The sequence below is a fragment of the Festucalex cinctus genome, chromosome 3, assembly GCF_051991245.1.
Source record: "Festucalex cinctus isolate MCC-2025b chromosome 3, RoL_Fcin_1.0, whole genome shotgun sequence".
NCBI lineage: Eukaryota > Metazoa > Chordata > Actinopteri > Syngnathiformes > Syngnathidae > Festucalex > Festucalex cinctus.
Window position 1 is genome coordinate 8,301,855 of NC_135413.1, and position 15,530 is coordinate 8,317,384.

Sequence of the window (15,530 nt, forward strand, 5' to 3'; positions counted from 1 at the left end):
ATGGCTTTTTCTTTTTATTGTATTATGGATGTTTTATTTGTTCAGCACTTTGAGTTGCATTTGAATGTATGAAAGGTGCTGTATAAATAAAGTTTGATTTGATTTGATTATTCGGGTTTTTAAAAACGAATAAGACCCCTGGGTTACCCCTTTCAAAACCCGAATTCCTGCGCATATAAACACATTCAGAATACCTATATTAACTCATTTGCTCCCAATAACGTATAAATATGTTTTTGTAATGTTCTCAGTGTCCCAAAGACGTATTTATACGTTTTTTTTGTTTTTTTTTTTATGCTAGAGCATACAGAAGGCTTTGATGCAGCCTCTCAACTGCAAATAACGGTTGCAGAAATGGTCAAACGGCCAGCAGGTGGCAGCAGAGCAAAGGAGATCAACCAGGGCCATCTAGAAAAAAAAGCTCAATTACTTACAATTTTAAATAGATTTGTGAAAACTGATGAAACTTAGCTCTCTTCTAATGCTAATTGCTGCAAAACGGAAACAGATAGAAACATACTTTTTTTTCTGATGAAAGAAGAGACTTTAATCTTTCTTTGGATAGGTTCCATGCTTTTCTAGCAAAAGAACACAATATTCTGTGGGCTTTGCAAAATCAGTCAAAATCCAGTAAAACAGCCGGGAGCGAACGGGACTGCTTCTGTGAAAATGGCTGGGAGTGAATGAGTTAAACGGCAGTGTTTTTCGCTGTGCGCATGCTCTCTATTTTCTTCCTTTGTCTTTTCTTCTTCTTGGCTTATTTTATTTTGCAAGGAACCTTGGTCTTTGTAGTAACGACTTGTATGCACAGCTCCGTCTCACTTGCTCAAGGAGCCTTGCTTGAATACATTGATTTCTCCGTGGAGTTTTCACATTATCTTATGTCTCTATGGCGAAAACACCACAGTTTGTGCTTATTATACAAGTATATAAGTCCGTGCTTCTGGCATGTAACCAACAGCTGGAGAGCTGGTGTCAACAAACATGATGCTCGCAGCAAAGAACCACACTTCTGGAGCGAGGAGGAAACCGACTACTTTATTTAGCGTGGTAACATAAATATAATGTCTTTTGTTGAATGTAGTAAGTTAAAAGCGGAAATTAAGTTATTTATGTAACTGCGTTGCCTGCGCGTCGTGGTTCGAACGGGATATTCCAATCAGCCAAATGAGCATGTAAACAGGAGTAACTCGTTGTCAGCCATGCATGTAAACGTGTTACCTCGATTGTTTCAGAAACCGGAATTCTGACCTAACCGAATATGGACTGCATCTAAACGTCGTAAATGGTAGTTCGATCAGACGATCGGGCGGGCAAAAGGGGCGTCCTGCGCAGGTCGTGGTTAGTAGTCCTCCAGGTGTGACTGTGGTCACCAAATGGCACATCTTCCCAGCAGAGACCAGTGACTGTGGTCCGTTAGGCAGGCATGTAGGCATTGTTTGCCTGGACATTTGCAAGAGCATGGTAGTCTATTCCTAGATGGTGATTTTGATTCGTTATTCTTCTCGCCAGGTAAGTACTGATCTCGCAACCATATTTTGCTATGGCTGACAGTCAGGCCGGACTGGCACGGTGGGTCCAGCGGAATTTTTCCTGGTTGGCCGTCAGGGGGCGCTGTTTACTTCGGGTCACAAGTTCGTCTTAAAAGCAGTAATTAAAGTGCTTTTGGTAGACCAAGCCAGACCCAACGTCACCAACTTGGAGTGGCCTGCATTTTGCTGCTTAGTTGGCCTGAATTATGGACCTTTTGGACGCTATTTTGTGCAGAATGAATCATACACATTTTTTAAGCAAGTCTCTCTCTCTCTCTCTCTCTCTCACTCTCACTCTCACTCTCACTCTCACTCTCACTCTCACTCTCACTCTCGATCTCGATCTCGATCTCTCGTTCTCTGCTCACACTGTCTCCCCTGCCCCAACCTTGCCAGCACTGCTGGCCAAAACACAGTCAAACAAATTATAAACAATGCACTCTCTGCCTGAGTGTGTGGACTCTCAAAAGCAAAGAAAATCAGATAGAAGAAAAGAGTGGCACAGAGAAGGCAATATTAAAGAAAAGGAGTGGAGCTGAAACGTCTAACGCGCCCTAACTCAAATGTGTATTATCATATAATCATCGCAGAGCCCTGACGTGCATGTGCCTGATGGAGACGACGAGTAAGCAACACAAAATGCAGAGGTGAGCTGAATACGCATCACACCATGTCACTAAATGGACCAATCTCGAGCGATGTTGTGCCCTGCCATCTACGGCATACAAAAATTGGAGACGTACGCGCAGCACCCGGCAACAAGCTACGGTGCACTTCTCAGCGTAACTCACGTGATGTGCGCCAGTCATTAATGCAAGAACAAACGCAGAAGTATAAATCAGGCTTAAGACCAGACGTCGGAGACCTTAGAAAACACGTGGATGAGCGGACGGTAGTCTGTGCAGACCCTTTAGGACATGCTGTCGAGAAGGTGGTGAAGGTGTCGAACTGCAAGATGGTGAATAACTCAGTCGAAGATACTATTTTTTTTTTTCTCCGGTGGGCGTAACTAGCGGCTGATGAAGCCGAGAGGCTTGGTGATGCTGTTGTGCATCTGTTCAATGACAGCAACGTTACTGCCGACATCTGTCAAAATCGTAAAAAGGCACCGGGTCGTAGGAATGCCAAGGAAGCGGTGGTAGTAATTAGGGGTGTGAATTGCCTAGTACCTGACGATTCGATTCGTATCACGATTCACAGGTCACGATTCGATTCGATACCGATTAATCCCGATACGAATTTATAAGTCGATTGTTGCGATTTTTTTCATTCAAATTTAGAAAATACTAATCAGTAAGCTTGTAGAGTGTAAGATCTATATGAAAATGTATTATTTATTTATCTGAAATTTCAGTCTTATAGAGGTTGTAATCTGTTTCATGTTTGAACAGCATTAAAATAAAATGTTAAGGCTTAATGTTCCGTTCATATAACATTCTTCCATGCTCAAGGTGCGAATCCTAACCCGAAGTCAGACGTTTTGTTGAATATTTTTCCATTAAAAATGGAAGATTAAAAATCGATTCACACACACAAAAAAAATAATAATAATAAAGGCAATGATGATAAGACGTTGAATCAGTAAGACTACCGAATGAACAATTCTGAGCTCTTAAAAAAAAAACAAAAAAAAAAAAAACTATTTTTTTTTTATTGAATCGATTCGAGAATCGCGCGATGTAGTATCGCAATATATCGCCGAATCGATTTTTTTTTAACACCCCTAGTAGTAATTCACCATGCCGATGAATTCCTGTAGGCCCTTCACGGTGGTTGGTGTCAGGAACTCACTGACAGTGGCAACTTTGCTTGGGAGGGGACGTGCCCTGGATGCAGAGATTTCGTGGCCCAGGTATTCGACCTTGGACACGTCAAAGATGCCAGAAAAATCTTTGTAGACGTGGTCCTAACAGCTGCCTGTTTGCAGTGGTGCAACTGTTGACATAGTCCGTGCTGTCATGAGCGGCATGGTCTGGTAGGTGTCGATGTTGAGCAGCCGGAGGTTGGCAACATCAACCAGCAAACGGTGGTGATTAATTGGAATTGTGCGTGAACCGTATGTAGCGATATTGGTCCCATTGGCAGCTATAAGTTTTACCTGGTTGGAGTCATTGGTATTGGGCTGGGTTTGATCTCCTGCGGTTTAGATCAGCCAGGTCGCTCGCATGTCAACCAAAAACTTGCGTACAAGAGAGGGTGTCAAGTGAGGTAGAATAACCTGCCATACCGTGGAATAGCAGTCTATTGTATAGTTGTGTTGCCGTTCATCGGCGTGCCCGTCGACTGGTCTACCGGTATTTTGACTACCTGCATCTGAGTTAGGGGTGTGACGATATCTCGATACGGCGATACATCGCGATATTTTCTCTCATGATGGGTTATCGATATGCCTACGCCAAGTATCGATACAGCCGCTGTAACGGCTCCATTGTTCCTTATTGCGCAATTACTTGGCAGGCCGCTAGAGGGAGCGCCTCATAAGAATGGTGGGGAAATGTGCGGCAGTCTTCAGCCGAAGAAGACCCAAGTAAACAAAACACCGGCTGCATACATGTCAGATGTGGATATATTGATAGTGTGGAATGGATACATTTCGGATTTTATCAAATGGAATAGAGAAGAGACAGACTTGGGTGTATACAAGAACTGTCTCACAATAGTTACACTGGAAACATGACGAATATGACATCCACTTAGAGCGGCATCATCCAGGACTAGACTTGCTAAAGATAAGAGCTAATTCTCTCTCTCTCTGCTCATTTAATTCACCAAGGGCAAAGTTGATCACGCACAGCATCTCTGTGTATATTTGCAATCGATTTCCACCCGTAAAGCATAGTTGTGAATGATGGTTTTCGCTACGTGATTTTGTTAGGCATCTGTGGCACGAGGTAATGTCTTGCTCGGTGAGTTTAAGCGGGGGCAATACGACCCGAAAAACACACACAACGCTGTGATAGTTACAAAATGAAATGGAGCTCAGCTAAATCTCCCGAATGTCGGACCACTCTTCCGAACTTCCAAACTACACTAGTGCAACAAGAAATGAGTAATGGCAAACTAACACACGGGAGCGGAGGCTCGCTAACAAAACGAAGGGAGAAAGGAACACGTACAAATAGCCAGACCACGACTGAAGACAACCAGGTAAAATAACCGGTCATTTCACTGAGAAAAAGAATTCCAACTTTATAAGAGGAGGCTAAACTAATGCACTTGAGTCGTCACGACGAGTAGGTCTTACCAGCGAGTCAACAACGGATGAACATCTATCTTTTTTTTTTTTACCATTTCCACGCATTCCATTGGTGATTGGGACCTCAAATCATACGTGCTGAAATTTTTTCTTTTCTTTTTCTTTTTTATTTTAAAGAAAAACATGAGCTTACTTTTACTTGTGTAAGACATTTATCTGTCCAGCGAGTGACCCAGTTTTGCATAAGTTTCTATGAAAAATGTGTATTATATCGTCAATGTTAGTTTTAAAACATATCTTTATACTTTTTGAAGCACACAATTTCTGATCAATGTTAATATTGATTTAATTGGATTTAATATCTAAAATTTCATTTAAATTTAATTCAAAATTTATAAAATGAAACAATTGACTATGTAACTAACTGGCATGTTGTATGACAGTAGTGTTTAAGAAAGACATAAATTTGTTCACAAAAGTTTTCTGTTGAGAAGACATTTGTATTTGTTTAAAAAATGCACTAAATTACTCACTCTGAAGAAGACACCAGTTTTAATATGTTTTTTTCAGTGATGGTATGAAAATGAACTATTTTGTCATTGAAAAAACATCAGTTAAGGTCTTGAGTAGATTTATCGTGATTATCGTGGACTTATTTCCTGACCAATATATCGATAATCAGTCGTAGATAATCAGCAGTATCGTCATATCGCGAGATAATCGTTATCGTGAGCCTCGTATCGCGTATCGTATCGTATAGTATAGTATCGTGAGGTACCCAGAGGTTCCCACCCCTAATCTGAGTGAGCAGTTGTGTGTGGTGGCGCTTTATTTCTCGTGGTAGAAACAATTAGCAGACAGCATCAGCTGGCCACGGCACACGGCACAGACCTGTTTGTCTTGCGATGGTCGTTGACCAATCAGGTTGTAAGGCCCGCTTGACAAGTTCGGTCATCACAAGCATGTCAGTGTTGGGAAGGGCGGCTCTCACTGACGATAGCAGAGTCTAAAGCCAGAGTTCATGCACTAAGTTGACTTGCTTGTATTTGTTGGTAGCCAGGTTGGTAACAGGGAGGCGAGCGACTGCTTGCATTACGTTCCATGCGTAGTGGGCGGTCCTTTCACCCAGTGGCTGGAGTGGGAACCGGAGCAAACGCTGGGCTTAAGTGCTTGCCATAAGGGTGAATTCTCCTTGGAGGTATGCCTTCAAATCATATTTGATCTCTCCAAGGCTACTTTTCGAGCCAGGAATGGATGCCAGCACGTAATCCAACTTCGTCCGTTCGTTCGTTGGTTACTTTGCGCAGACGAAACTGCATTTAGGCACGGTGGACCCAAGAAAGGGACTCCTGGGTGAATCGGGTATCCTTCAGTTACCACGGCGTTTATTAAAAATGTTTAGGATCACCAGTTGTAAGGAGACAGAATGAGCGAGTTAAGAGCTGGAATGTAACTATTTTTTATGCACACCTTTAATATAAGCAGACATAAAAGAGAAAATGAACATAAAAGTTACAAATGTTCCAGAGTCATTCTAAAGATCAGCTCTCTAAAATTCTGATTTGTGTCAGGAAAGTTTTGTTTGCCACTACAATACCATAAAACCAGCCTGTCAAATGTGACTCGCACGTGTTTTGTTGTTTTGACAGACAGCAACGTGTCACACCATGAAGGCATAAAAGCTGCAAGATGAATGACTAGACAAGAGCTTTCCCTACCGGAGCATCCATAAATATCTTCAATACATACAGGGGCGGATGTAAGCTTCTTTCACAATAAACAACCCTTAGCTAACATGGTGCGAAAAAAAAGCTTCTCAAGCTCCCTCTGACCTTTGCTTTGCAACATCTCACCTTTGCTTTGCAACATCTCCAGGAGTTTCTTGATGGATTCATCTCGGGCCCCCAGGGTTTGCTTCTGCGTGTCAATTCTCAGCTCCATCTCCTCCAAAGTTTTCCTCAGAAGAAAGAGCTCCTTGGCCTGCCTGTCATGCTCGCAATGCAACCGTCTGAAGTTCTCCTCGGTCGGTTCAGACGCCAGAGCCAGATCCCGGCCTTGGCTGGCGGGGTCTTGCTGGAGCAGCTGGTTTAGGTCCCGCTGGATCCTTAGCTCATCCTGGAGCGCCTGCACGGTCATTTGGAGGTGCTGCGGGATGGGGAAAAAAACTCAGTTCGGCTTGTCACAAATAAATAAATAAATATATATATATATATATATATATATATATATATATATATATATATATACACACATATATATGTATATATATATACACACATATATATGTATATATACATATATATCCCCAGTTCCGGGGATGGGTTCATTTTACCCGTAGGACTTAAGCTCGATTCATGCCTCTACGTTTGCTCTCGCGTGAATGACCGCCGTAGATCACATGATCTACGGCGTTCAGGAATTTTAAGTGCCGCGTCGCTCGTGGCCGGCTGCGGTGCACACGTCGCCAATCCTTGAACGCCGTAGATGGCGGGGCGTAGCTCGCTTCTGATTGGTCCGTTCGATGGCGTTTTTTCTTTTTTTTTTCTCTCTCTCTCTCCCCGCCCCCCGCCCAGATAGTTTCCGTGAAGGCAACTGGCGGTGCAAATCGACTTCCTGCTCGGAGACCACGGCTGTGCATGTGAATATGTGCCTGGGACGAGAGGCGGAAAACAACTACTAAAAAAAATAAAAAATAAAACTGTTCGCTAAGCGCATGGCTGTTGTGTTTTGGCGAGTTTACGGCCGACACCGGTGCAAATTGGCAATAATTAATTGCCACGGTGATGAACTTACTCTCCTCCCCGGCTTTGTTTCGTGTTTCTGAATTAAATTGAACTTCCTGAATCCGTTATAAAATGCAGAGGAATCGCCACTCTGTGGCGTCCCAGCCATAGCGAGAGCGGGACTTGGTGTGAAACTCCAACAGACACAGATGTGTATTGCGCACAAGTCGGAAGGCAAACGCACGAGCGGAGCTACGCTGTAACGCCTCCGCGCGAGCCTCTCGCAGAAGCATACTGAGGCCTTAAGCCGTAGATGGCGGGGCGTAGCTCGCTCGTGATTGGTCCGTTCGATGGCGTACTCGGCTTTTTTTTTTTTTTTTTTTTTTCTCTCTCTCACCGCCCCCCCGCCCAGATAGTTTCCGTGAAGGCAACTGTTTGGCGGCGCAAATCGACTTCCTGCTCGGAGACCACGGCTGCGCATGTGGATAATATGCGCCTGGGACGAGAGGCGGAAAACAACAACTAAAAAAAAACGTGTTTGCTCAGCGCGTGGCTGTTGTGTTTTGGCGAGTTTATGGCCGACACCTATGCAAATTGGCAATAAATAATTGCCACTGTGATGAGCCGACTCTCCCCCCGGCTTTGTTTCGTGAAAATGCAGAGGAATCTCCAGCCTGTGGCGTCCCAGCTGTAGCAACAGCCCGACTTGGAGTGAAACCACAGCAGACACCGATGTGTATTGCGCACAAGTTGGAAGGCAAAGGCCCAAGCGGAGCTCCGCCGTAACATCTCCGCGTGAGCCTCAAGCAGAAGTATAATGAGGCATTTATGGTTCGACCGGTACGGGGGTGTCAATCCCAGTAGCTGTAACCGGAAAATGTGCATCGTGAGGAGGGTTAGCAGCCCTGACAGTTTGTGGCAAACGTTTTACTGACGACTGCTTCAGGAATTTGGGACAATACAAACGTGGATGAGCAGAACATCTTTCACTTACTATTCTGTACCAACCATTGATAACCATTGATCTGTACCAACTATTGAAAGTAAAGCATGCAAAAGCATTGCCAATATTCCTTCAGGTGCAGATGTGAAGACTGTTTGTAAACAGGAGCACACGGAAAAGATGAGACTTGGCCACGCCAAACTCATTATGTTGTCAAAAACACACGGAAGTCTGGCGAGCCTTGGCCATGGCCACCAAAACCCGCTCGTTTGATGCTAGGCTAACAGTAGACCTTCCTAGTGGAGACTGCAACTCTACAACGAGGTACAATTTCGTGAACATTTCTTTTGATACAGTATTAGGGCGTCCAGAGGATGGTTGGTGTCATTACTGCAAAGCTAATTTCAGGTGATCTTTAACAATATGCTGTCAACTGGTTACACTGATTCGAAGTCCTCCCTTGCCACCATCATTTATTTAATAACTTCTGAGAAATCAGCCATGAATGCTCAAATAAAATTCCAAGACATGCTATTGGGCCCATGTCACCCTCTCATGTATATTCTGATGCATTTCATTGGCTAAGAGAAAATAAAACAAAATGATGTATCCGCTCTCCCGGAAAGGTAGAAGAGTGCTAGAGCACTCCCGGCTCTAGTGGTAGAAACGCGGTAATGCTCTACCGGCCATAATGGGTTAAACTGGCATTACCGTTTCCACAACAGGCTAACACAGCTATTAAAAAAATAAATAATGAATTTTATATTGCAGTGTTTTGTGTGATATTGGAAGTCGGGTATTTGCACTCAAATGCTGCATTGTTTTCTGATTATTGCAGAACCACACATTATTTCTCACACATTAATCACCACCACCTCTGAGTTGTTGCTATGGAGATTTTCTGCATCGACCAACCAGGCCTGCTTTGGAGGAGCATCTGACGGCGTCTTCTTGTGGTGCTTCAACTCATTAAACTAACTGACTCTTGCACTATTCTAGTTAACATTGTATAGCACGTAAGCACCACATATTGTGTAAATTGTTACCCACTCGGCATCCATTGTAGCCTGGTCATCCTGGAAGGGGGGACTCCCAACATTTGCAGCTCCTTCTCAATGTTTCTTATTTTTAGTTTGTTTGTTTTTCCTTGCCCTCTTTTGGGTAAGATCAACGGATGTCATTAATATTTGTCCACTGTCGGTGTGAGAAGACCTTTGATACTCTTGTGATTAAAGGCTACATAAATAAATTTGATTTGACTTGACACATCCTTGCACAAACACAAATCCCACAGTTAGCACACAGTGACTGCCCCATTGCAACCCATGCTTGTGCCTGTTTTCCTCTCAGAAAATTAGAATATTGTGATAAAGTCCATTATTTTCTGTAACGCAATTAAATAAGCAAAAATGCCATACATTCTGGATTAATTACAAATCAACTGAAATATTGCAAGCCTTTTATTATTTTAATATTGCTGATTATGGCTTACAGCTTAAGAAAACTCAAATATCCTATTTCGAAATATTAGAATATTTCCTCAGACCAAGGGAAAAAAAAGAAGCCATAATCAGCAATATTAAAGGCGCTGTCTGCCAGTTTCACTCTGGAAAAGGCACTTTTTAAATACAGGATTTAAACAATCAAACTACTTCTCAATTTACAGATCAGGGCTTGTCTTCATTTCTGTTGGTGAGTTTGTCCTAAACCCGCACCCCCCAGCCTGTATTTTACCATTTTGTGTTTGTTTTGTAAACAGCGAGACGTTTCTCTCGAAAGACAGTATTTACAACCCTCCAGCCAATCGCAGAGCGGTGGGGTGGCGTGTCGCAAACGGGGCCGGGCGAACATGTCAGCTGCGGGACGTCACTCCCGCGGCAATTTGAAAGCACGCACGGATTTATTTATTTATTTTTTTTCCACTCACTCACTCACTCACTCACTCACTCACTCACAGAAGCTTACGTACAGAAGCGTATTGCATTCACTTGTAAAAAAAAAAAATCCTGTTTTTCTGACTAATTTTTTGGGGGAGCTTTGTTTTGTTTTTTTTAGTAATATTTTTTCTGTTTTTCTGAATATTTTTTTTTTCTGTTTTACTGAATAAATAAAAAAATCAGAAAAACAGAAAATAAAATTACTCCGAAAAACAGGGGGAAAAAAATTATTCAAAAAAACAAAAACCAAAAAAATATTCCAAAAAACAGAGCACCAACTTCTGTTTTTCCAGAGTAATTTTTTTTGGACCTCTGAACTCCAAATGACTTGGTGCAGACCTGTATATATGACTGGATAGCCGATAGCCCATACACGCCAGTGCAAGCCGTTGAAGTCACAGGGCGGCCATCTTGTTACGCCCACATCGCAAGCAGACTGCTGTATAAACTATACGGTATACGTACAGATGAGACATATACAGCTTGAGGCAGGGTGGGGTGTTTGTGCCAGGGTGGTCACTAAGATGGCCGCCCTGTGACTTCAAAGGCTTGCACTGGAGTGTATGGGCTTTCGGCTATCCAGTCATAAATGCAGGTCAGTGGTCTGAAACAAGTCACTTGGAGTTCAGAGGTCCAAAAAAAAATTACTCCGAAAAACAGAGCACCTCCTTCTGTTTGTCGGAGTAATTTTTTTTTCCTGTTTTTTGGAATAATGTTTTTCCCCCTGTTTTTCGGAGTAATTTACCCCCCCCCCCCCCCCCCCCCCCCTGTTTTTCGGAGTAATATTTTTTTTTTCTGTTTTTCGGAATTATTTTTTTTCTGTTTTTTGGAATAATTTTTCTTATGACGTGAAAAAAATATTCAGAAAAACAAAATTTTTTAAAAATAATAATAATAAAACAAAGCTCCCAAAAACAGTCAGAAAAACAGGAGATTTTTTTTTTTTTCAAGTGAATGCAATACGCTTCCGTACTTACGTGTGTGAATGAGTGAGTGAAGAAAAAAAAAATCCGTGCGTGCTTTCAAATTGCCGCGGGAGTGACAGCTGATACGGCCCCATTTGCGACACGCGACCCCCCGCTCTGCGATTGGCTGGAGGGTTGTAAATACTGTCTTCCCACTGAAACGTCCCGCTGTTTACAAAACAAACACAAAATGGCAAAATACAGGCTGGGGAGGTGGGGGTTTGGGACGAAATTACCACAAAAGATGAACATAAAACAGATGTGTAGACTGAGAGAAAGTTAAAGTGTGTACATCCTGTATTTAAAAAGTGCATTTTCCTGAGTGAATCCGGCAGACAGCCCCTTTAAAACAATAAAATGCTTGCAATATTTCAGTTGATTTGTAATGAATCCACAATGTATGGCATTTTTGCTTATTTAATTGCATTACAAAAAATAATGGACTTTATCACAATATTCTAATTTTCTGAGATAGTCCCGTGTGTTTGTCTGCACATATTGTAACACCTTGCTGTTCCCTGCTCGTGCCTTCAACTGTATTAAAACTGCCAAACCACATCTTCACTCTACTTTCAATTATGCTCTAACCAACACCCCAGGGGAAAATAGGGCATTCTCCAAGTCCAATTGAATCAAATCACCTATAGTCCAACTTTAGCCTCTCCAATAACTTGTTTGGAACATTCCACAGGTGAAAACATTAATTGGAAACCGTAGAGTGTTATGGAAAGTTTGGATTACTCTACAAATTGTACAGCTGTTGTTTGGGACATTGGACTTGGACTTGAAGCTCTAACTGTGCTGTAGCTAACGCAATTGCTTGACAGGGATCTAGACTGAGACCAATTTGGGTGCCCTAATTTCTCAACAGTTCACCTAAAAAAAACGTTATTTGAAAAGTATGACCAGCCTTTTGAGAGGTGGGAGAGGACGTCTCCATGAATCTGAAAGGCTCCATTTGGTTCAACTACAACACACCTTGGGCACAAATCTGTTCACATACTGTGGCGTACTCACCCAGTTTGGTGAAAGTGTGTTCGCCGTCTCTCATCCAGCGCACAAAGGCTGCTCGGAACTTTAATTTGAACGTCAAGTTTACACCAATGTCCAGTGTTTGGAAACTTGGAGTTCCTTCATTAATCCTCCCAGAATGATGACAAACTCCCCCCTGGGATTACACCGCGTGTGAGCGTTGTGGATCCGCTCGAGTGCATGCTCGGCGGACACGTCAATTTTAGTTCTTTGTCTTGCTTCCTCCACCGATGTGGAATTCTCTCGTGCCTCCATGTACAAACGCATTGCAGACTTGCAGTTACCCCAAACGGGGTACACGAAATGAACTGCAGGAGACAGGAGTTCGCACTGCAGTCTTGTGTTTTATTTTATCTCTCTTTTTTATTAAGTTTCTTGTTTAATCTCCACATTCGAATACATAAAGCCTCAACTGTCTTAACTCAATTCTCACGTTATTCCTGCATGTGCGCTCCAAAGTCACGTCATACGCAGTAGGGCTGCACAATATATCGAAAAAATATCGATATCTCGACATTGGCTCATGCAATATGCATATCGCAAAGACATGCAATAAGTTTCGCATGGAATTTTATGATTTTATCTGAATTTGACCAGTCAGATGCTAACTAAAATGTGTACCAACATCCAATAGTTGAACACTATCGAGAGGCATATTGAGTTTGCTTATTTTGCTGCATGTAAAAATGTAATTCTTTCATGAGATAATAAAAATGTAATTTCAAGGATACCTGTTAAATATCGCAATAATATCGATATCGTTATATTCAGCAACCTTATCGCGTATCGCATGATTTTCCAATATCGTGCAGCCCTAATACGCAGTCAGCAGTCATTCACAGTGGCTGGAGAAGAAGCCAACCAGGAATGAACGCCCACCAATCAGAAACGCTTGGTGGCGCAGCAAAATTTGCCCCGATTCTTGACTGGAAGGATAACCCGGGATTTACACCGCGGTTGCGGTGCGTTCCGGCGACGCAAGCAATTAGATTACATTCATTCGAATGGTGCAGTTTACACCGCTTGCGTGTGCGTTGCGTGTCGACTGCGTCTTAGCTGCGGCGTGCCGCAGCCCTTCCGCAAGGATAGCCTATTTTCTATTTTTGCCGGACGCCGCAGCGGTAGGCCTCCGGCAAATGGCAAGCTAGCACAAAACACATCGAGCGGGACAGGAAGACCGACGCAGTTTCAAAATAAATTTCCGGTTACCTTTCAAGATAAAACACTCGCCAGCTCCTATTTCGCAAGCATGCTAGCAAAACGTGATGTGGGCGTAGACGGGCCTGGAGTTAACGTGCGAGGTGCTCATTCACGGTTTAGACACCAGCGAACATGGACGAGGAGAGGTTTATATTGGAGGTAGAAAGCCACAAAATAATAAAAGTCCACCTCTCTTTCTGCTTCTCTGTTGAGCACAGACTTTCTGTGTGTTTGTCGTTGTTTTTAATGCCACATGATTGCGCGCGGTCACGCGAGACACGGCGGGAAGTGGTCGGCGACGGAGCTGCCGGACCGCAGCTGTGCGGAGCCGGTGTGGATTGGCCAAAAAATTGACGCGTCCGAAGCACGCAGTCAAGACGCACCGCACCGCAGCCGCACCGTACACGCAACCGGCGTAAACCCGGGGTAACGTCTTCACTTCAGAACTTGCACACACAAAAGGCGCACTTTTTTTTTTTCCTGTCTCGAAGGAGCAGCGGGTCGGAATGAAGGAGCAACGCTGCGCCGCTGCTGATTCAGTGCTGAATGAATACAATGGAAAGGCTGTACAGACTGTAATTTGGTAAAATAAATAAATAAATAAATAAAATAAAGAAAGAAAAAAGAAAAATAACAATGCAATTCAGTTGAAAAGTTGGGTACACCAAACTTTTGTGTTCATATACGAAAGAAAAAAAGTTGGGCACACCAGTGCAGCAAGTGCAAAAAATTACTCTAGATCTCTGCCCAAACATCCAACAAATGGCTTGGCAGAGGCAATAATGAGGAAGTGTGGCCCTTTGATTATAACAGCAGGAGGGTCTTACCAATAGTGACGCAATTGTGAGCAGGGTTACATTGCACACCCAGAGCAAGGCAAGTGGTGAAACCCAATCAGGCCAGTGTAGTGTTACGGGGTTTGTGGCATTTGCCATCGGCTGCATTGCCGTCGTAAAGCAAGGTCGTGTCCCTCACTGGTCTGACAAGAAGCAAGGCAAGGCTTTTCACAAGGCACAACAATGAGACAAGTCTGCCTTCCTTTAAGCCCCCGCTCTCATTTTCTAAACTTCTCCCTTCACTCCCAACATTCGCATCCTTACACAATGTTCAGCCTCCTTCTCCATATCTCTCACCTCTTCCACCGACCAACAATCATATACAGTTGAGTTGAGCGTTCACACAGATCTTTAAGCAATGTGCGAATACTTATGGTGCTATGGCTATGCCATTGACACCGAGTATCAAACATACACCTCTCATACACTCTTTATACATGTACAATTCGGAGGCTCTAATGTAGGGCTTACAGCATATCAAGAGAAAGCAGCCCTCACTCATGTTCTTTTTCTGCGTAGTAGCAAAACATACAGCAATATCTCTTCGGCTTGGAGGTCGCAATTGCGAATGGTCATATGATCCTAAACGTCATCAATGCAACTTTCAGCATGCAGCTATGCCAATGGCGCCTACTCTGAGCAGAACAGCGACATCAGCACTCAGGAGCCATCCACGCTGGGAGTCGATAGCCCTGCGGATGCGCCCAAACCCAATAAAACAAAACAAAAGAAGATAATATAGATGCTTAAAAACACATGGATTTAAAGGCGCAGTCTGCCGGTTTCACTCAGGAAAATACACTTTTTAAATACAGGATTTAAACAAACAAACTACTTCTCAATTTACAGATCTGGGCTATTCTTAACGTGCGGGGGGTGATTTTGTCCTAAACCCCCAACACCCAGCCTGTATTTTGCCATTTTGTGTTTGTTTTGTAAACAGCGGGACGTTTCTGTGGAAAGACAGTGTTTACAACGCCCAGCCAATCGCAGAGCACACGCATAAGCTTCAGTGAGTGAGTGAGTGAGTGAGTGAAAAAAATTGTAATAATCCGTGCATGCTTTCAAATTGCCGCGGGAGTGACTTCACGCAGCCGACACGTTCGCCCGGCCCCGTTTGCGACACGCCACCCCCCGCTCTGCGATTTGGTGGAGGGGTGTAAACA

The 15,530-nt window shown here is 43.3% G+C and overlaps 1 protein-coding gene across 5 annotated transcripts in view; it reads right to left on the minus strand.

Moving 5' to 3' along the window:
* The window catches only part of LOC144015558 (ELKS/Rab6-interacting/CAST family member 1-like), a 61,411-nt gene that overhangs the window by 31,817 nt on the left and 14,064 nt on the right, over positions 1-15,530 (minus strand). For all 5 annotated transcript variants that reach the window (XM_077515658.1, XM_077515655.1, XM_077515657.1 and 2 more), the window contains one exon: positions 6,582-6,873. In XM_077515658.1, the coding sequence (XP_077371784.1) occupies positions 6,582-6,873 (292 nt within the window). The remainder of the gene's footprint in view (positions 1-6,581; positions 6,874-15,530) is intronic.